Below are 21109 nucleotides of genomic sequence, written 5' to 3'. Positions count from 1 at the left end.
CATCTCGTACACCCTAACCCATATTCTTATTATATTTTCATACATTAGCCCATATAACCTATGAAGTCTTTGCCTCACCTTTCACACCACCTCTAAGGAACCTCCTTTAAATCTTAGACTAATTTTTCCAAACAATGAGGGGCATCATTAAGTAAGAAAGAGAGAAAATATGAAAAGAATTCAGAAAAGAGTTAGAAGATTAATAAATCTCCCCCTAGGCTGACTTACTTATCATTCCAAGAAAGAAGTCTACTTTGCATTAGATTAACTAACAGTTCCCAATTAAATTCCAATTAAGGACTGTCTCTTTTTGGAAGCCTTAGATATCAAAACGGGGGGAGGGGGGACTCAATTTTACAATATAGGAAATCCCCAATGATGACCTATATAGTTTTGATGATGACAACACTATCAGTTGAAGTCTTCATTTGAAGTGACTTAACTTTAAAATTATTGTGCTTTGGAGATCAAGATGTCAAAGGTTATTTCTGTGGGACAATACCTAATTTCAAGCGGCGTTCATTGGAATCCCTGATCATCTTCACTAATGAAATCTCTCTTATGATGGTATCTATCAAGAAGCCTTATCAAGCCTCATAATATAAAAGTAAAGTTAAGTCAGAGTTGAAGTGTTGGATCAAGGATGTATCAAGCAAGGAATCTTGAGTCTTCAGAGTTGTGAAAGCGAGGACGTATGAAATCTCGCATTATTTGTGTTGAGTTGTTTGTGAGTAAATTTATAATATTAGCTTGGTAACTACTAAAGCAAATCACACCCAAACACACTTTCAAATGATATGAAAACCTTTTTTACCCTTAAATAGTGGATAGGTACATGTTTTAATTAATTAATGGGTTTTTTATGAAATAGATTATTATTCCACTAGGGTTAGTCAATTATAACCTTCTTAACACTCATAGTTGATTAGAGTATGCCATTATCGACTACTGATAATGCCATTTAAAAAATTCCTCTTTTAGCTTAGGAAATTGATTAACCCTAATTGATTACCAACATTAAAAAGCCCATGAACTACTTCCAATTTTGACTCACACTTTCTCCTATAAACAGAGAGTTTCTTTTTCATTTAATTCACACTAAAAAATATATTTTGAGTACTCTTTTTCACTCTCCCTTCTCTTTTGTCTCTTTATTACTCCTTCACTTTTACCTTAGTGTTTTGAGAGTGAAATTTACATGCGGGGTGTTTTGTTCTGGTGTTGAGGAATTTTGTAATATCTCTTGTGAGATTTTTGTTTGGTTCTGAGATAAACCAAATTTAAAAGCTCTTGTTTGTTTGTGGGGTTGTCTTCTAAAATCTACATTTAGTTCGTGAGCTGACTCTAATAAAAAAACTCTCATTAGGTTTAAGATTAATCTGGTAAAAAATTTAGTGTTTGTTTTGGATGATAACTAACGAAAACTCCAAGTTTTATTATAACAACGCTCATAGGAATAACTTGTGAAAAACACACATACAATTAATCTCTCAAGAATAAATTATTGAGAAGAGTATGTAAATCAAGTGGTTAGGTCAAACTTCTATAAATGTCTAATGCATTTTTCTTATTCCTTAGTGATAAATTACGTGAATTAGTGAACTTACTTTATTTAATGGGGCAGTAAAAAAATATAATAATACTAATAAAAGAATGTTTCATTTTCTTGTGAGGGCTAGAGCCTCCAATGTCTTACATGTGAATACACAAGTGTTACATGTTCATCAAAAACAAAGACAGAACCATTGTCAACTTCAAATAGATTTAGTGAAGCATATTTTTAGTGGAGCATGTTTGAGAACGATCCGGTCATCAGAATAATGAAAGTTAATTTTTATCTTATTTTTTATTTTCATAACATTTAATTTTTATGTATTGTTATTATCTACTTCTGTATCATTTATAATTTTTCGCAATTTTTCACATTCAAGTACAAAACCAATCCAACAATACCCACAAATTTTATGCAAGTATTTTTCCAACAAGTTATGATCTAAAGTAAGTTAGACACTCCCCATTAATTCCTAACTCACACATTATTCATGCAAACTATACGTACCGTAACTGCATTTCCAACTCCTCAACAAACCAACCGTTTTCTTCACACACAAAAAACAATTCTTTTTTTTCTTCATAATTTTGAATCTCAATCACATTATAAATATCCAACCTTTGATCATTCTCTCCACACATCAAATCCCAACCATAACACTAACTACTATTTCTAATTCCCGAATCATCAATCCAATGTCTAGCTCAATATTGTTGATGAAGACTACTTGCTTGACAATGATGGTGTTCATGATTTTAGGTCTACCACAAACTCTTGCGGCTCTCACGTGTCTCCAAGTTGACGCAAAATTAGCGCCGTGCGTCCCGTACGTGACGGGAAACGGAGGTGCTGTCCCGCAGCCGTGTTGCGATGGTATGACGGCCTTAAACAACCAAGCCGCGACAAAAGATGATCGTCAAGCTGCCTGTAAGTGTATCGAAAAGGCGGCTAAGGCGCTGCCCGGACTCAATGTTGATGCGCTTTTTGGCCTCCCTAGTAAATGTGGAGTTAAATTGCCTTATAATCTTGGTCCCTCCATTGACTGCAACAAGTATGTATATATAATACACCATTTTTCATGCTGAATTTATACACAAAAACATCAAATTAATTTTTTTTATTTGTTATAATAAGTAAATAAAAAACATTTATTTTCATTAAGATATAGGAATTAATTAACTTAAGTTCATTTTTATTACCAAATGCAGGATTGAGTAAGAAGATATAGCTCGTTTGAGATGACATTACTGAATAAAGAAGTTTGCAATACACCTGACTGTGTGGAGTCTCCAGCCTGGTTGTAATAACAATATATTAATGTATATCTTAGTTTAAAATAAAGGGTTAAATATGTTTCTAGTTCCTATAAAATTACCAAAAATTATTTTTAGTCCCTATAAAAAAATAGTCGACTTTTAGTCCTTATAAAATTACTTTTATACTCATTTTTAGTCCCTCTACAGGGACTAAAAGTGAGTGAAAAAACAAATTTATGGGGACTAAAAGTCAACTTTTTTTATATAGGGACTAAAAATCAAAATTGAGATATTTATATGGACCAAAAATTTATTTAACCCTAAAATAAATAATATGGACTTTGTTTATAAACTTTGTCATTTATTTAACTACATTAGAAAACTAGTTTCTTACCCGAGCGTTCGCACGGGTACCCTTTGTTTTTGCGCATTGTGATTGAGAAAAATAAAAGATATTAGTAAAAGATTAAGTTTTATATAAAATTGAAAAAGTTATAAAAATAGTAATATTTTATTTGACAAATTATAATGAAGGAAAAATTTTAAAATCGCAAATTCACAAATTATAATAAAAAAATATTCAATCAAATTATATAATTCAATTAGTGATAACTATTTAATATAATTGATTAAACTACAAACTATTAGCCCAATCTCAAACTATCAGCTAAGGAGAATCATTATTTTTTGCTAGCTAAGGAGAAAATTAATTATTTTGGCTCAATTATAACTTCAAACTATCAGCCCAATCTCAAACTATCAGCTCTCTCTTGTAAGCCAATGAGAAACCACTACAAACTCCATTTATAATAATAATTCATTCAAAATATATAATTAATAGAAAAATACTTTGACCAGTAACTTCATCTTCCCGCTAATATTCATTATTTTGATAAGTAACTTCGTATTCCCGTTAATATTTCAAATTTCTTCCCGTTAATTTTCAATATTTTGATCAGTAACTTCATGTTCTGGTTAATATTCATTATTTTGATCAGTAACTTTGTTCCCTAATATTCAATATTTTGATCAGTAATTCATGTTCTCGTTAATATTCAATATTTTATTCAGTAACTTCATGTTCCCGTTAATATTCAATATTTTGATCAGTAAGTTCATGTTCCCGCTAATATTCATTATTTTGATCAGTAACTTTGTATTCCCGTTAATATTCCAAATTTATTCCCGTTAATATTCAATATTTTGATCAGTACCTTCATGTTCCCGTTAATATTTATTATTTTGACCATTAACTCCGTGTTCCCGTTAATATTCATTATTTTGATCAATAATTTCATGTTTCCGTTAATATTACAAATTTGTTCCCATTAATGTTCAAAAAAATTATCAGTAACTTAATATTCAAAAAATTTTCCCGTTAGTATTCAAATTTTGGATCAATAACTTAATGTTTCCGATAATATTTAAAATTTTGATCAGTAAACTTTGTGCTTCCGTTAATATTCAATATTTTAATCAATAACTTTGTGCTTCTGTTAATATTCAATATTAAAGATAATAAACATGGGTTCATTTTGTTTTGTTGTGAATTTTTGTTTGTTGGTGAGTACGACAATGGAGGGAGGTGTTCAACAGTGTCATGATCAGCTTTCCGAACATCATGTTCACGTTAACATTCAATATTTTGATCAGTAACTTCATGTTCCCGTTAATATTTAATATTTTGATCATTAACTTTATGTTAATTTCAAATTTTATTTTAAGGGGACAACTTCTCTACCCATCACAAAAAGTTGGATAGTGTATCTTCCACTAATCACATTGCATCATTCAATTTTATCATATTTAATTAATTATTAAATAATATATTTTTTTGTTGTTTCCAAAGCATTTTACTCTAAGAGTAGCTCTACCCAACTTTTTATGTTGGGTAGATAAGAATTCACCTTATTTTAATCTTTTAATTTAAGAAAGTATCATAGGTTCTTGATTCCTTTAAAACTTATTACATTAGTATTTTTCTTCATATTATCCACAAGAGAAATCTAATAATCAAGATTTTAGACTGAGATCAATGTTTATGAATACTTATTTGTCTGTATTTATTTGGTTGTGTCTCGTGTCACTTCATGAACTTTAATAGTGTAAATATCATATATGTTGTCTCCCATGTCATATCATTGAAAGCAATATATGTGCATTTTTTTTGTGAACTTAGCCATTTGTGTCCCGTGTCACTCTGAGTTATTCTAATCAAATTTTTAAGATAAGATAAAAAATTATTTAAATATTATATAAAAAATAATTGGAAATATAGTTAAATTTGATTTATTAAGTTTAACAACATTTTAGATCTCTTATTTATAAAAAAAAATTATAAATTTTTAGTGTCCTGTATAAAAAAAAAGTTAGAAATATATTTCAACATAAAAAAAAGACGAAAGGAATTGATGTTTAAACATTTAAATAGTTGGGAAAAGTTTATTTTTTAAATGGGTGATTAAATAGTTGAACCCGTATTAAGAAATTGTTCTCCTGATATCACTTGAGTAGTTACCAAGCAATCGGCTTTGGCTAATATGTATAAGGATTTTCCTTATGCACCATGCATAAGCCTACATAAGCCATTGGATCATGTTTTTAATCCAGTATTGAGTATTGAGTATTGAGTGGTGAGTATTGAGTATTGAGTAATAACAATTGATGTCTAGAATTTGATCCAATGATCCAAGGGTCCATAATAATCTATGCACGGTGCATAGATTTTTATCTATGCACGGTAACTGCACCCCAAGCAATCTATCAGGCTTTATGAGCTCTAAAGTGCTAAGAGCTGCAACTTTGATCTCCAATCTCCATTAAAATAAAAAATAAACCAATTAATTTTACTCAGCCAAATATACAAATAATAATTTGATCTCTCTTTGAATACAAGCATACTATATGGCTATTCTAAAAAATTAAAAACAACAGAGGCACATACATAACAATTTTATACATTAAATTATGAGTTTTCTTATGCTTAAAGTACCACACCTCCGCAAGCTCCTTCTCATTTGTGGACTTTGCCGCACTTAGGTTCTTCTCCAACAACTGCTCCTCTTGTTTAGATTCTTAGACACCCTTATCAATAATAGTTTCATCCATGACTTCTAAGGGTATAAAAGGTTGAGGATGTTGCTCATGTTGATCTTTTCCTACATCAACCTCTAATTTTGTCGCAATGACACTTGTTTCAGTAGCCTTCAAATTCACAATTTTTCACTTGTTATGTTGTTTTGGCAGATATTCTTACCATTCAGATGAGCTTTCAAGCCACTCTCACTTGTGGCTTTAATCTCACACAATGCACAACTCCACTCCTCCTTCAGTTTTTTTTTATAATCAAGTGGAGAAGGCTCGGTCTCAGAAACAGTCAGTGTCGCTACTTTTCGCTTTGCATTAAACACAAACTTCGTGATTAATTCTTTATCGAATCACAATCTGAAATACAAATAATCAACACAACAACAATTATGTAATAGAGAATCGAACAGAAGAGTGTAGATGTTGTTGATTGGCTGTATTTTTTGGTAAAACCTATTGTGGTTCCATCTTGTCAAAACTGATGTCATGACATGCATTCTGTTGGTATGAAGTGTTTCCTTTTACAGGCCTGTGGCTGATGTCAAGGCCGATGTCATGACATTCGCATCTGGTCGTTATTTTCTATTACTTCGTATGATAAGACCTGATGCGCTATATTTGGTAATAATGGATTCTGATCTGTTTAAGGACAAATTTGATGTTTTCTATTTATCAGTTTTCTTGTGTTGAAGATCTGGGGTTTTTGGGCAAAAAAACTATTCTATGGATTCAGGCCCAGCTGCTGTTTTATTGAAGACTATTTATCCCTCGCTAGGGCTAATGCTGCCGTCAAGGTTTTTGGTGTTGAGAAATATTTGAAGTTCTTGTGAGTTTAGTTTTCTTGTACTAGATTTCTTGTAAGCCAAACAATCATCATGATGATTGTCTTGGTCTAGGTGTGTTTGGTTTGTGTTGTAAGAGGTACTCGAAGCTTCTAAGCAAGAGTACTATTGTTCTTGATCAAAGCTTTTAAGCAAGATCAAGTTGTGTCTCTGAAGAGTGTCTTCGTCTGTTATTATTTGTTTGTAAGTGTTCATCACTGCTGTGATTGAGGGGGAGTGAGTAGGATCTCTGATCTAGTATTTAGATTGAAGTTGCATTGGGTAGATATTAAGTGAAAGGCGTAATATTGAGTTGTATTACCTTGAATTAATATTGCTTATAGTGGACTTCCTCCCTGGCTTGGTAGCCCCCAGATGTAGGTTTGTTAGAACCGAACTGGGTTAACAATTATCTTGTGTTATTTTCTTTTCTGCTTGTACTTTGTTCATCTGTTTGAAAAAGATACAGATAGTGATGTCGTGACATCCTGTAAGACATCACGTGTCTGAGTCCAGAATTTCAATTGGCATCAGAGCAGGCACCCTGCCTGTTTTTACTGGGTGAGATCTAGGGAAAGTATTTTCTGGTTTGATGGACAAAGAAGGTGGTGGATTCATAATGAGACCACCCATTCTGGATGGCTCTAATTATGATTATTGGAAACCCCTCATGGTGGCTTTTCTGAAATCCGTGAACAGCAAAGCTTGGAGAGCTGTGAACAAAGGATGGGAACATCCTGTTAATACTGATGAAGATGGCAACAAAACTCTTAAACCAGAGGAAGATTGGGACAAAGATGAAGAGGCATTGGCTCTTGGCAACTCAAAAGCCCTAAATGCCCTATTCAATGGAATAGACAAAAATATATTCAGACTGGTTCATCACTGTGAACTAGCCAAAGATGTCTGGGATATTCTCAAGACTACTCATGAGGGCACCTCCAAAGTGAAGATGTCAAGGCTTCAACTGCTAACTACAAAATTTGAAAATCTAAGGATGAGGGACGATGAAAGCATTAAGGATTTTTATATGAACTTACTCGATATTGCTAATACCTCAGGAGCTTTGGGAGAAAAAATGTCTGATGAAAAGTTGGTGAGGAAAATCCTTAGATCCCTACCTAAGAGATTTGATATGAAAGTCACAGCTATAGAAGAAGCACAGGATATCAGAAATATGAAGGTAGAAGAGTTAATTGGATCTCTTCAAACCTTTGAGATGGGAATGAATGAAAACTCTGAAAAGAAAAACAAAAGCATAGCCTTTGTATCCAACTCTCAAGAGGAAAGTAAAGAAGAGAATCTATCTGATTCTATAGCCATGCTTGGCAAGCAATTCAACAAAATTATAAGAAGTATGGATCAGAAGCCAAGATCGAATGTCAAGAACATCTCATCTGACATCAGTAGATCCTATAACTCTGGGAGAGGAGATAAATCAGAAGAAAAATACAATCACAGTAAAGGGATTCAATGTCATGAATGTGAAGGGTATGGACATATTAAAGCTGAATGCCCTACCTATCTCAAGAAACAAAAGAAAGGACTGTCAGTATCCTGGTCTGATGAAGATTCTGAGAGTGATTTTGAAGAAGAATCAGCCAAACATGTCACAGCTCTAACTGGAATTTACAACTCTGATGAAGACTCTAGTGAAGATGAGCTATCCTTTGAAGAACTGGCTGCATCCTACAGAAAGCTCTGTATCAGGAGTGCTGAAGTGTGTCAACAAGGTGAAAAGCAGAAGAAATACATAGCCCAGTTGGAGGCTGATAACAAAGAACTCAATGCAACCATATCTGAACTGAATGATGAAATTATCCTGTTACAATCCAAACTTGATCAGATGACTAAATCAGTAAAAATGTTGAACAATGGCACAGATATGCTGGAGGAGATCTTGCAGGTGGGAAAAAGTTCAAGAGACATGACTGGCATAGGATTCGTTAGTACAAAGAAATATGTCCAAGATAGTAGCAGAACTAAACCTGAAGCTGAGATGTCAAAGCCAATGTCAAAACATGTGACTCTACATCACGAGAAAGGTGGAATGAAGAGAAAGTTTCAAAGATGGAGATGTCATTACTGTGGAAGATTTGGACACATTAAGCCATTTTGTTTCAGACTATATGGATATCCTGATCAAGCTTCTTCATACAAACCTAAGCAGACCATGCCCATCCAGAAGCAACAATGGAAACCTAAAAGTATGGCTCTAATTGCTCACACATCTCTTAGTGTTTCAGCCAAAGAAGACTGGTATTTTGATAGCGGATGCTCCAGACACATGACTGGACTCAAGGATCTGTTTGTTGATATCAAAAGTCATTCCACTAGCTATGTAACCTTTGGTGATGGAGCTAAAGGAGAAATCAAAGGAGTTGGAAAATTAGACTGTTCAGGAGTGCCAAACTTAGAAGATGTTCTGTTGGTCAAAGACCTGAATGCTAATCTTATAAGCATCAGTCAACTGTGTGACCAAGGATATCAAGTCAACTTCACTAAAGATGAGTGTGTGGTTACTAATGAAGAAAAGGAAGTAGTAATGAGGGGTGTCAGATCCAAAAATAACTGTTTTTTGTGGGTATCTCAGGAATCCAGTCATTCTACTATATGCTCTAAACCTGTTTGGATGAAACAAATGGAAACAGAATACAATGTCACACACGATGTCATGACATTATATTGTGACAACTTAGATGCCATCAACACTTCAAATAATTTCATTCAGCACAGCAGTCCCAAGCATATCAATAGTGTACACCACTACATCAGAGATCTTGTTAAAGACAAAGCAATTGACTTGGAACATGTTGCTTCAGATCTTCAACTTGCTGACAGTTTTACAAATGTCTTAGATGCAAATAAGTGTGTAAACCTAAGAAACAAGTTAGACATCTGTACTTGTAAAAGATTATGGCAATTAATTGTGAGTGGGGCCAGCACTATTTCTCTCTCCAAATCTTGGATATCATTACACATTAAAGTGTATTTTCCCCCCTTTTTGCAAGTTACACAAACGGTTTTCATTCCTTCAAAGCTTCTTCTCCACACTCATTCTTTCTCTCTGTGTTTCTTCATTCATCACGCTCCACCCAGTTCCTCATCTTCTCCCACCATGTCTCAGAGTCCTTCCTCAAAGAAACCTACTCCGATTTCTGAAACAGCATCAGGTTCTAGGGCACCAAATGTTGTGAGCAATCAAGATGTGGTACTGGATGTCGTGCCATTGAACTCTGTCCCTTCTTCCGATTCTGCTCGCAGTCATCCAAGAAAGATGCATGCAAGAAAGTCTACCGGAGGATCTGTCCCAGAAACTTTTCCTGTCCAGGGTAGAGAAGGCTCGACATATGTTCATAATGCAATTGCAAACATTGTCACCAGAATCTTGAATGAAGGACACAAGGTCGAAGGAATTTCTGTTCCTCTAGCCCAAATGCCCGCTTCAGATGATGATCAAGGTGAGCATGATGAGGTAAGCAAAGATCAAGAAAATGTTGAGACTTCTGCTAGTAATGATAGGACATTTGCTGATAATGATGAGACGCATGTTGTTAAAGATGTTGAGACATCTGCTGGAAATGATAAGACCCCTGCTGCCAAAGATGTTGAAACAACCGAGGCTGTCAATGCTGAACCTGAGAAAGATGAAGAGGTTCCTGTTGTTCCTGCTGAGAAAGATGAAAACCCTAAAGTACATGATGTAGTGGATCTTGATGATCTTGAGGATCCTATTGATATTGCTGATGATGACCTCATTTCCAGCATCTCCAACAGGGTTAAGGCTCGTAAAGGAAAGCAAGTCTGTGATCAACAATTTCTCAAGCCACAGGTTGCTCCCCTGAAGACTGCTGCTAAAGAAAGGGTGAAGAGAGTTTCCACTGAACCTGCAAAGTCTGAAAGCAAAGTTACTATGAAGAAGAGAAAGGAAAGAAGTGTTTCTGCCACAGAAGATGATGTCCTAAGTGATGTCCCTGACATCCCTTCCAAGAAGAAGATTGCTGTCACAAAATCCTCCACAAAGGTTCGTGATGTCCCTTTGGATAATATTTACTTGCACTATGCATCAAATGCTATCCAGTGGAAGTTTGTTTATCAAAGAAGGTTGGCTCTAGAGAGAGAACTAGCAAATGATGCTCTGGAATGTCAAGAGATCATGAAGCTCATCAAGGATGCAGGTTTGATGAAAACTGTTTCTCATTTTTCAAAATGTTATGAAATGCTTGTGAAGGAATTTATTGTGAATCTGTCTCAAGATTGTGGTAATGGCACAACTGATGATTTCCATAAGGTGTATGTTAGAAGAAAGTGTATAGATTTTTCTCCTGCTGTTATCAACTTATATCTAGGAAGAGATGGTAAAGCTCAACCTGAGCTTGAGGTGACTGACAATGAGGTCTGCAAGGAAATCACTGGTGGTACGGTTAAGAGGTGGCCTATTAAGAGCAAACTGTCTGTTAGTTCTCTTAATGGCAGGTATGCATTGCTGCACAAAATTGGTGCTGCTAACTGGGTACCTACCAATCACACTTCCACTATTGCTGTTGGCCTAGGAAGATTCATATATGCTGTGGGAACCAAGACAAAATTCGACTATGGCTCTTACATATTTGATCAAACCATGAGGCATGCTGGTACCTCTGCTACCAAGCTTCCCATTGCCTTCCCATCTCTGATATGTGGAATCATCCTCAAGCAACACCCAGGAATTCTGAAAAGTAAAGATACTGTGTGCAAGAGGGAGACTGCTCTGTCCTTTCACTACAAGCTGCTGCAGAGATCTGATGACAAGACATCTGCTGGGACATCTCAACCCAGAAAATCTGTGACCAAAGCTCTCCTTATTGCTGAGTTAAAAGAGACGTGTCAAGAGCTGGAGAACAGGAAGCTGAAACTTGAAAATCTCATCCACAGTCTTGAGCAGTCTACAGATGATGATCTTGTTGGTGACAAGAATGGTGCCAATATGGATGAAGACCAAGAGGCTGAGGCAGAAGCTGAGGATGCTGAGGCTGAGAGTGCTGAGAGTGAGAGTAGTGATGCTGCTGAAGAGACTAGTAGCTCCAGTGATGACAATTCTGATGGGTCAAGTGATGAAGACAGTGATGGGGCTGATGATTAGATCTGTTTTGGCTCCTTTTTGTGGCTAAAAAGGGGGAGTAGTGGCTGTAGTGGTTAGTAGAGGTTATTTTGGTTATTTTGTAATGGATATATTGATATTTGGGACTATGGCCTTCTGTGTTTTTTTGGTATTCTCTGTGACAATGACAATTGGTCTCTGTAATAGCTGATTAAGTAGATGTTTTCTGGTTTTCTGGTGATTAATCAAGTTGCTCTTGTTGTTGACAGAATTTATTTTTCTGTTGATTGCTGTTGTGTGTGCTCTGGTTTCTGTTTGACGACTATTAGAGTTTTAGCCAAAAAATGTGCCAAAGGGGGAGTTTGTAGATGTTGTTGATTGGCTGTATTTTTTGGTAAAACCTATTGTGGTTCCATCTTGTCAAAACTGATGTCATGACATGCATTCTGTTGGTATGAAGTGTTTCCTTTTACAGGCCTGTGGCTGATGTCAAGGCCGATGTCATGACATTCGCATCTGGTCGTTATTTTCTATTACTTCGTATGATAAGACCTGATGCGCTATATTTGGTAATAATGGATTCTGATCTGTTTAAGGACAAATTTGATGTTTTCTATTTATCAGTTTTCTTGTGTTGAAGATCTGGGGTTTTTGGGCAAAAAAACTATTCTATGGATTCAGGCCCAGCTGCTGTTTTATTGAAGACTATTTATCCCTCGCTAGGGCTAATGCTGCCGTCAAGGTTTTTGGTGTTGAGAAATATTTGAAGTTCTTGTGAGTTTAGTTTTCTTGTACTAGATTTCTTGTAAGCCAAACAATCATCATGATGATTGTCTTGGTCTAGGTGTGTTTGGTTTGTGTTGTAAGAGGTACTCGAAGCTTCTAAGCAAGAGTACTATTGTTCTTGATCAAAGCTTTTAAGCAAGATCAAGTTGTGTCTCTGAAGAGTGTCTTCGTCTGTTATTATTTGTTTGTAAGTGTTCATCACTGCTGTGATTGAGGGGGAGTGAGTAGGATCTCTGATCTAGTATTTAGATTGAAGTTGCATTGGGTAGATATTAAGTGAAAGGCGTAATATTGAGTTGTATTACCTTGAATTAATATTGCTTATAGTGGACTTCCTCCCTGGCTTGGTAGCCCCCAGATGTAGGTTTGTTAGAACCGAACTGGGTTAACAATTATCTTGTGTTATTTTCTTTTCTGCTTGTACTTTGTTCATCTGTTTGAAAAAGGTACAGATAGTGATGTCGTGACATCCTGTAAGACATCACGTGTCTGAGTCCAGAATTTCAAAGAGGAATTCGAAAAATGTGTGAATACTTGCCTTACCGGATTCGTCGACGAAAATGATAGAACAATAGTGACACTCCACAGTTGCTCCAGAACTCGACCACCACCAGTGTGAGTGGCAACAACAAATGTCCATGCCTCCCTTCCAGTCATCGTAAATTCGTGATCACCGGCCATTCTCGACAAACCACTTGTCCTTCCACTTGTCAGCCATAAATAACAAACTTTTCTATATTTCAACCATCGTCACATCATCTCAGCATCCATATACATCAAGCTAACTGGTGTCTAAATTCATAATCAAAGCCCTGCATCAAATCAAAGTCACATATATTAAGTAACCACATCAGTTTCAAAACAGTCCATAGATATCTCCAACACTGACATCATGCATACAAATAAAAAGTTTTAACATTTTATTTTGAAGAGAAAGTGTTCAGGATCATTAAAATATGGAAGAAAAAAAGCCAATGGGACTAACCTGTATGTTACATTCTTGTGGAACACTAATCTGTGGAGAAGGACGGATTGTTGTAGGAGGCAGAATCAATTGCGGTTGCTAGCTGAGGGTCCAGTGTCTTGTAGTGTGACACTCTTTTTTTCCATAACTCAGTGTTTTCTTTGAATATCTCTGATGTTATTCCTTTCAAACTTTCAGTACTAATCCTAGGGGAATTAAAGTTAGTCTCTTTGGCCACTTTGATAACTCTCCACCAGCAACTTCTTTTATGTTGTCTACTTCTGGTAGTGGGGTCAAACATGTATCTAGTTTCGTGTACCTGCAGTAAAAAAATTTCACCACTAAACTCTTTTTATTGGCAGTAAGAGTGAGTATAAAACTAAACTTTTTCTCAATGCCTTGTTCAGAAAGTTACATAATCACATAACTATCAGCCAAAATTGTTAATCTAACTAATTGTCCTACCAATGATTTTACCAGATGAATAATAAAGCTGAAAGAAAAGAGTCTTATTATCAAGCCATGTCTGGATTTTATGCCTCATCATAGAAGGGTCTAGTCTTGAAGATTTTTCTCTTTATTTTACAATGCATATAATTGGTAGGCTTCTGCCATATAGCAAAGTCACCTTTTTGTACCAGTTTTTTCCAGCATAAACTTTTATCCACGTTCTCAATTGCATCTTGTTGATCATTGAGACTCTCCTTAATCCTTTCCCATCCTTTCCAGTGTCTCTCCCAGTTTATCAGCGGTCTCGACAGAATCCAATATCCACCTGGACGCAGTACTCTATCAACTTCAGTCAAGTATATTCCATCTGCCAATCAACATCGTGAATACAAAAACTAATTTAGTATATCGCATTCACACACCAACTGGACCCTTAAAAAGGCGAACATAGTTTCTTGTTTGGTATTATATTAGAGTTATGGAAGTAAAGTAGTAGTACCATGTTGGACCCAAGGAATGAGGCACCTTGAGCAGTGACCCATATCAAAGGCTCTTGAAGGATAAGGAAGTCTAATTGAAGCAAGAATTCCAATCAATGCAGGAACACCTCGTTCAAGAGAAAATTGAACCTGCCCTTCATGAGTATCTCTTGGTGCAAATGACACTGTCAATATGTCACGTGACAGAAGATACGCTCCCCAACTTACAACCTGATATAGCAATAAATTGCAACTTGTCATTCAAAATAATGACTCTTAATATAAAACATTGCACCTGTTAATAAAAATGGTTACTCGATTAAGTAAAACGAAATAAATACGAATAACGGAAGAAAAACATATATATCCAATTCGGTAAGAACACAGTCCCTTCATCGAGAGCCCGAACTTCATCTTCCAGCTTGGATACCAACTTTTCTATGTCATCCTAGATATAGCTCAACAAAATTTATTTAATCACTACACCATAATCGTAACAAAAGGATTGAGATTTACAATATGGAGTAGAAATTATCAAGTGTACATGTCTTAAACCAAAAAATGATCACTTGTCCAGCTTGTTTATCAGCAATTCTTCCATGGTAAAGTCTTCCATAAAAAAGTAGGTGTTATTTTCCTGTTAGGCAGATCAATCTTAGTTTTGATGGATGGATCATAAACTTGTGAAAATCAAGCTTCGGAAATATTGATGCATTTAAAGTAATTGAACCATTCAATCCGATAAGAAAAATATTGATTCTACTAATTGAACCATTCAGTTCGATAAGAAAAAGTAAGTTTATAAGATACAACGAAACTCAGTTAAAATTGAGCATAATAAATATTTCTTAATTTTCCTAGGGATATTCTGAAGTTTTCTAAATAGAGGCTTTGCATTAGAAGAAAACTCCTCAGCACTTGTTGTAGTAAAATCTTCCTATTGAAGGAGTTGTGGATTTTTCTCAGCCCTATTGGCAGAGACAACAACTCTGAAATGAAAATATCCACCATATTGTAAAAATAGTTGCATATAAAACGCATGGGGCTTACTGAAATCGTTCTTCCGTAGTGAATTTTGATAGGAAAATATACTACCGCAAGCACACAGAGCATATAGGGGATGGATTAAGAAACTATCTTAAAACTTAATGAGAAACTCAATAGAGGTGACATATATAATGATATTTATACGATATCTTTGTTACTGCCTCTGTATCAGCAGCAGTGTAATAAAAATGGGCAACATGAGATGTAAGCATTATTAACGATACCTGTTACTACCTCTGTATCAACAGCAGTGCCCGCTCCACAACAACTTGTCTTATACTGGATGAAATAAAATTTCAGCAGCACACTTTTTCTGCAGTTGATACTTCCATAGCTTCCATTTGAAATAAAAAAGTTGACAAATTACAAAGGAAAAGCTAAGAAAAATCGAAATAAAAAAACAAAAACAAACAAAATGGAGAGATTGAATTGTCATACCATCCTTGCAACAAATTGAAAAACATCGAAATTGCAGAAAGAATCGTAATGAGGTTTGCAGAAAATTGAAAAAGTCACACATCAACCATATCGAATCCGACACCACCAAACTCGCCACCGGAAACGCGGCACAATTGATCTACCACCGGAAAATCGTACACCTCTGTAAAACCGATGAAAACGTCAGATCCGTTGTAACGCCGGAAACCCCAGATTCGTCGCTGTATCAGATATTTTGGTTGGTACCCTGTTTCTCCTTTTTGATATCGCAGATTCTCCTTTTGAAACGATTCTGAAACGGTTACTTCAATTGCATGAATATAGGGAAGATTGGAAGTGGAAAAGGGAAAACAATAAATCACAATGATTTGGGTGGAAGCGGTTTGGATCGTGGATGGGCAGAGAGAGTAAAGAATCTGTAACTGCAAGATCATGAGAGGTTGAGAGGTTTAAATTTCCACCCTTAGAACTGCCGCAGCACACAATGAGGAGAGAATGATGTGGAATTTTGTGAGAGTGAGGTGCTGATATGGACAGTCCCATTGATCAAGAAAAGGGAGACTTTTCTTATATAATAGATTTCAAGACAAACGTTTTTTATTTGTCCCTTAAATAAGACAACTGCTAAGTAAAGAATTATTTATGCATTAAAGATATAGATTAGTAGATACAGAATTAGTGATATTAAATGAGTGGATGGTAGATATTTTATCCAACTAAATTATAAGATTTTAAATGTTCATAGTTATTTCAGGTTCGTCCTACTCTAAAGCATCTGCACATAAGTTCGCTTCTCGAGATACATGCTTATAAAGTTATAATAATTTCCTAATCTTACAAGAAAAAAAATATGATTTTGGTAATCAAATTTCTTCCCATGATATATCTAGACATATTGAAATTAATATTATTCTCAAGTTGTTGAGAGTCAATATTAATTTCAATAGCTCCAAATCACAATCTTGTCGCGAGTTTTAAACCTTCTTACACTCTCCATAATTCGCTACATAGACACTGCAAACACCAATCTTCTTACCAAAACCTCCTAGCCACTCCCTCATTGCCTTTGATTATACCTCCACAACCTGCACTCCCCTTATTGTCTCTAGCTCCATCAGTATTCAACTAGACCCATCCCAGTGGCAAGGGCTCCTCGTCTGATTAACTTAAGCTCTCTTTGATAGTTCAAACATCGCATTTAGCTATAATTGGGGTAGCCAGTACGAGCCAGCTAGCAGAAGATTGACTCCGGGCTAGATATTTTTTAGGGTCTCGACAGCTAGCCTTAAAGTCTCATACAGAGAACCTAGTATCAATTGGATTAGACAAATATTTTGACCATCATATAATTAGTTAGCTAAAGTCATAAAACTTTCTGCCATCTTCAAAGACTTACAACAGAAGATACAATGCGACAACCATAACGCTAAAAAAAGCTATATGTTCCTTGTCGAATACTTCGACAATGGTAGTATCATAATGGTCAACAATGTATTTTCCAAAACTTGCACGATCATTGTTGAAATTAATGGTATCCTCATCTTTTTCGTTTGGGTCGAAAATATATCAAGTTGGGCGAATGCCAATAATAGTCGCTATGTTGAAAAGGGTATGTGTAACCATACCTCCAGGAAGTTGGAATGTATTAGTGGTGTTATCCCAAAAATATAAGGATGTGACAAGCATATTTTGGCAGTAAGGGGTCCTACTTTTGACAACTGTATTAAATCATAAATACCCATATCTTTTGATGTTTGTGCTTTCTTGATTTCGATTTTGCCTAACCAAGAAATATAGCCCTCAGCTTTCTTGACTGAAGAAGCGGAACGAAAAACACGAAAAAAATGACTCATGTAGTTTAAAGCTATGGGATTATTTGCATGAACAGTGGCTTTGTCAATAGGGTTATTTATACTGGAAGTAGATTTTTTTTCATGCCAACAATGGGTATAGTACGGTGGTAAGAAGAAAAAAGTCCTTCAGTTTATCAGCATTAGCTTTAGAGTTTGGTAGTGAATCCATAAGCGCATGAATATCACCAGAAATTGAAAAAGAAATTAACAGCTGAGACTTGTAAATACGAAATTTCTCCTCCTACATTGCTGGCTCAGGGACACACCCATGGTTTTCGGCGGTGATTGGAGCTTTAAGTCTTGTAGCAAGAGGCAAAAAGTATTTAGAATACTTCGAGCTTTTTAATTTTGAGGAAGTAGGAATGATTGCGGATAATGAACATTTGGAGAAGAAGAGTAAATGGATTTCTGTGTTTGAGAAGGAAAAGACAGTTAAAATGAATTTGTTGGGTGGGAAGAAGCGTAAGTTGAAAGGAACAGAAGAAGAAATGAAGAGAAAGGACATTTATAGGAAGAAAGAAAGAAACTTATTTAGGTTTGTTTTTTACAAATGGCGACAAATATGGGGCACGTGCTCTTCGCCTAGAGGGTGGATCAGATGGTCAGTTTGCGTGGCCACGCTCTCCTTGAAAATCAGAGCCATAATGAGCTTTCTGGGTTTGCACGTCTTGAAGTGATGTTTTGTTAAAATGGTCATGATGACCTTGATGTCAGCACATTACTAGGCACAGTGATGAGAAAATTCAAAAACACCACTATCTATAGTTAATCGAAAGTGGAATTTTTGGGGGCCAATTTGTTAGCCTGGATTTTCAACCATGGTGAGCTCAATGGATAAAAAGAGAAGATCAGAGAAAACTAAGTAAAATCTAAAGGGTCAGAAAAGTATCTTGACGTAACCCCTTCAAACCAAGAAGTCGAAGTTTCAAGCATAAGATAGAAGTGGGAACTTAACATTTTCCTCAATAGTGTCCAAAGATTTCGACGACGAACAATGTAGTCAAGATTTCGACGAAAAGGTTGGCATGAGTCTTCAACAACATTAGATTGGCGCAGAGAATAGCAACATAACTTTACACGTGGAAAGAAGTTCGAGGAAGAAATGCATGCAGCGAAGACGTGTCGACTCCTAAGGAGAAAGCTGTTGAAGACAGTTTATCTTGTATTAGTAAAATAGGAGTTCTATGGTGTCAAAATCATTACGAAAACTCAAAGTATCCGAGTGTCAAATGAGAAAAGAGTCAGTTGAGTTAAATGTATGATCCTAAACATCATGTTCTTTCCATTTTAAGCAAATTTCCTTTAATTTAACTTGCCTTTTCTGCACATTGTTTCTACTTTTTCGCCTTACTTTTTACAAAGATTTTGACCAAGTCAAAATCCTTCATTTTCTGCAAGCTTTACAGTTTAACTTAGTAGAAATCAAAATATATTTCACTTCACAACAAACACTCAAACAAAGTCACAAGTATTTATGCACATATGTCATATGATCAACTAGTCGATCCTGTAAGTAACCATTTTTAGAAGACTAACACTAGTTTACTAAATTTCACGGGAAACACCTGTGAAATAATGTTTTGAATGAAAAAGTTGTTGTATTGTAATATGCGGTTAATCAAACCACATATCATATGAATATTATCTAGTATATGGCATTTATCACGAATAAGCATCATCTGCCAAGACCATCCATATGAATATTTTTATATAGGTTGATTAGAAAAGTTGAATTAATTTTAAATTAATTATAAATAAAAATATACAGGATGAAGTTTAAGTTATTTAAACCCTATTTAATAATTCCCACAAAATTAACACAGTTTAAGTATTTCCCTATTTTAAGTGTCGTTTTAGAAGAATTTTTTTGTTCCTATTTAAGTGTCGTTTTATAATTAAATGTTATAATTTGTCATTTATACCCTTATTTTCTCAATAACTCCACCTCAAATCTTTCAATTAGTTATAGGAAAAAGAGAGTATATGATTGAATTTATTTGGAAAGAGAAAAATAAATAAGGGTATAATAGAAAAAGTAACTCTAATAATCCACTATCTTGGTTGAAGAGCTTTTTGCTAAAACGACACTTAAAAAGGAACGGAGGGAGTATGATCTAAAGTAATGTAGACACTCCCCATTAATTCCTCACTCACACATTATTCATGCAAACTATACGTACCGTAACTGCATTTCCAACTCCTTAACAAACTAACCGTTTTTTTCACACACATATAATTCATTTTTTTTTATAATTTTGAATCTCCTTCACATTATAAATATCCAACCTTTGATCATTCTCTAAACATCAAATTCTAACCAAAACACAACTCCTATTTCTAACTCCCTAAAATCATCAACCCAATGTCTAGCTCAATGTTGTTGGTTAAGGTCACTTGCATGGCAATGATGATGTGCATGATTTTAGGTCTACCACAAACTCTTTCAGCTCTCACTTGTGGCCAAGTTGAGGCAAAATTAGCACCGTGCGTCCCTTACGTGACCGGAATCGTAGGTGCTGTCCCGCAGCCGTGTTGTGATGGTATTACGGCCGTGAACAACCAATCCACGACGAAAGATGATCGTCAAGCTGCCTGTAGGTGTATCGATAAAGCGGCTAAGGCGCTGCCCGGACTCAATGTTGATGCGCTTGTTGGCCTCCCTAGTAAATGTGGAGTTAAATTGCCTTTTAACCTTGGTCCCTCCACTGACTGCAACAAGTATGTATATATGCATTATTGAACATTATAAAGTTATATTAAAAAAAATATAAACCTTTATTTTCATTAAGATAGAGGAATTAATTAACTTAAGTTCATTTTTATTACCAAATGCAGGATTGAGTAAGAAGACATAGCTTGTTGGAGATGACATTACTGAATAAAGAAATTGACTCCAGCTTGGTTGTAATAACAATATCTTATGTATATTTTAGTTTAAAATTAAATAAACGTTCTTTATGTTTCCCTTAAGACAAGTGCTAAATAAGAATTATTTATAATTAAAGATATAGATTAATAGATGCAGAATCAGTAATATTAAATGATTGGATGTTATATATAAGATATTAAATGTCCATAGTTATCCCAACTTACTTCAACTATAAGTCTTTGTTTGTAAGTTTAAAAAGGAAGGGAGAGGAAGACTTTCGAAAATGAAAATTTAAAAAAATATAAAAAAATATTTGATATTTTTTGAAAAAATAATTTTATTTAAAATAATAAAAAATTATTATCATTACTATATTTTTATTTTTCAAAATACTATAGTAACCTAAAAGATATTTGGAAAAATTATG

General features: G+C 35.0%; 3 protein-coding genes across 3 annotated transcripts; 2 read left to right on the top strand and 1 right to left on the bottom strand.

Moving 5' to 3' along the window:
• The first annotated feature begins 9834 nt into the window (after window positions 1–9834).
• Window positions 9835–11838, top strand: LOC131642384 (uncharacterized). The gene has a single exon (XM_058912639.1). The coding sequence runs from the start codon at window positions 9835–9837 to the stop codon at window positions 11836–11838; it is 2004 nt and encodes a 667-aa protein (XP_058768622.1).
• Window positions 11839–13592: 1754 nt separating this feature from the next.
• On the bottom strand, window positions 13593–17021 carry LOC131642383 (probable methyltransferase PMT15). The gene is made up of 5 exons (XM_058912638.1): window positions 16941–17021; window positions 16047–16382; window positions 14496–14706; window positions 14185–14363; window positions 13593–13865 (listed from the first exon to the last, which is right to left on the bottom strand). The coding sequence occupies exons 1-5, from the start codon at window positions 17019–17021 to the stop codon at window positions 13593–13595; spliced, it is 1080 nt and encodes a 359-aa protein (XP_058768621.1).
• A 3154-nt stretch (window positions 17022–20175) lies between these two features.
• LOC131642379 (non-specific lipid-transfer protein 1-like) lies at window positions 20176–20658 on the top strand. The gene is made up of 2 exons (XM_058912637.1): window positions 20176–20531; window positions 20649–20658. Exons 1-2 carry the CDS (start codon window positions 20176–20178, stop codon window positions 20656–20658), a joined length of 366 nt encoding a protein of 121 aa, XP_058768620.1.
• The last annotated feature ends 451 nt before the right edge of the window (window positions 20659–21109 follow it).

This window comes from Vicia villosa, unplaced genomic scaffold (genome assembly GCF_029867415.1).
Source record: "Vicia villosa cultivar HV-30 ecotype Madison, WI unplaced genomic scaffold, Vvil1.0 ctg.004911F_1_1, whole genome shotgun sequence".
In the NCBI taxonomy this organism is placed as follows: domain Eukaryota; kingdom Viridiplantae; phylum Streptophyta; class Magnoliopsida; order Fabales; family Fabaceae; genus Vicia; species Vicia villosa.
This window is presented reverse-complemented; position numbering and strand designations above follow the sequence as displayed.

Coding starts and splice junctions, on each gene's coding strand:
- LOC131642384 (XM_058912639.1), top strand. CDS start 9,835: ATGTCTCAGAGTCCTTCCTCAAAGAAACCTACTCCGATTTCTGAAACA.
- LOC131642383 (XM_058912638.1), bottom strand. CDS start 17,021: ATGAGGGAGTGGCTAGGAGGTTTTGGTAAGAAGATTGGTGTTTGCAGT. Junction 14,364..14,495: donor CATTCCTTGGGTCCAACATG/GTACTACTACTT, acceptor GTTGATTGGCAG/ATGGAATATACTTGACTGAA. Junction 13,866..14,184: donor GTTTATGCTGGAAAAAACTG/GTACAAAAAGGT, acceptor TTTTTACTGCAG/GTACACGAAACTAGATACAT.
- LOC131642379 (XM_058912637.1), top strand. CDS start 20,176: ATGTCTAGCTCAATGTTGTTGGTTAAGGTCACTTGCATGGCAATGATG.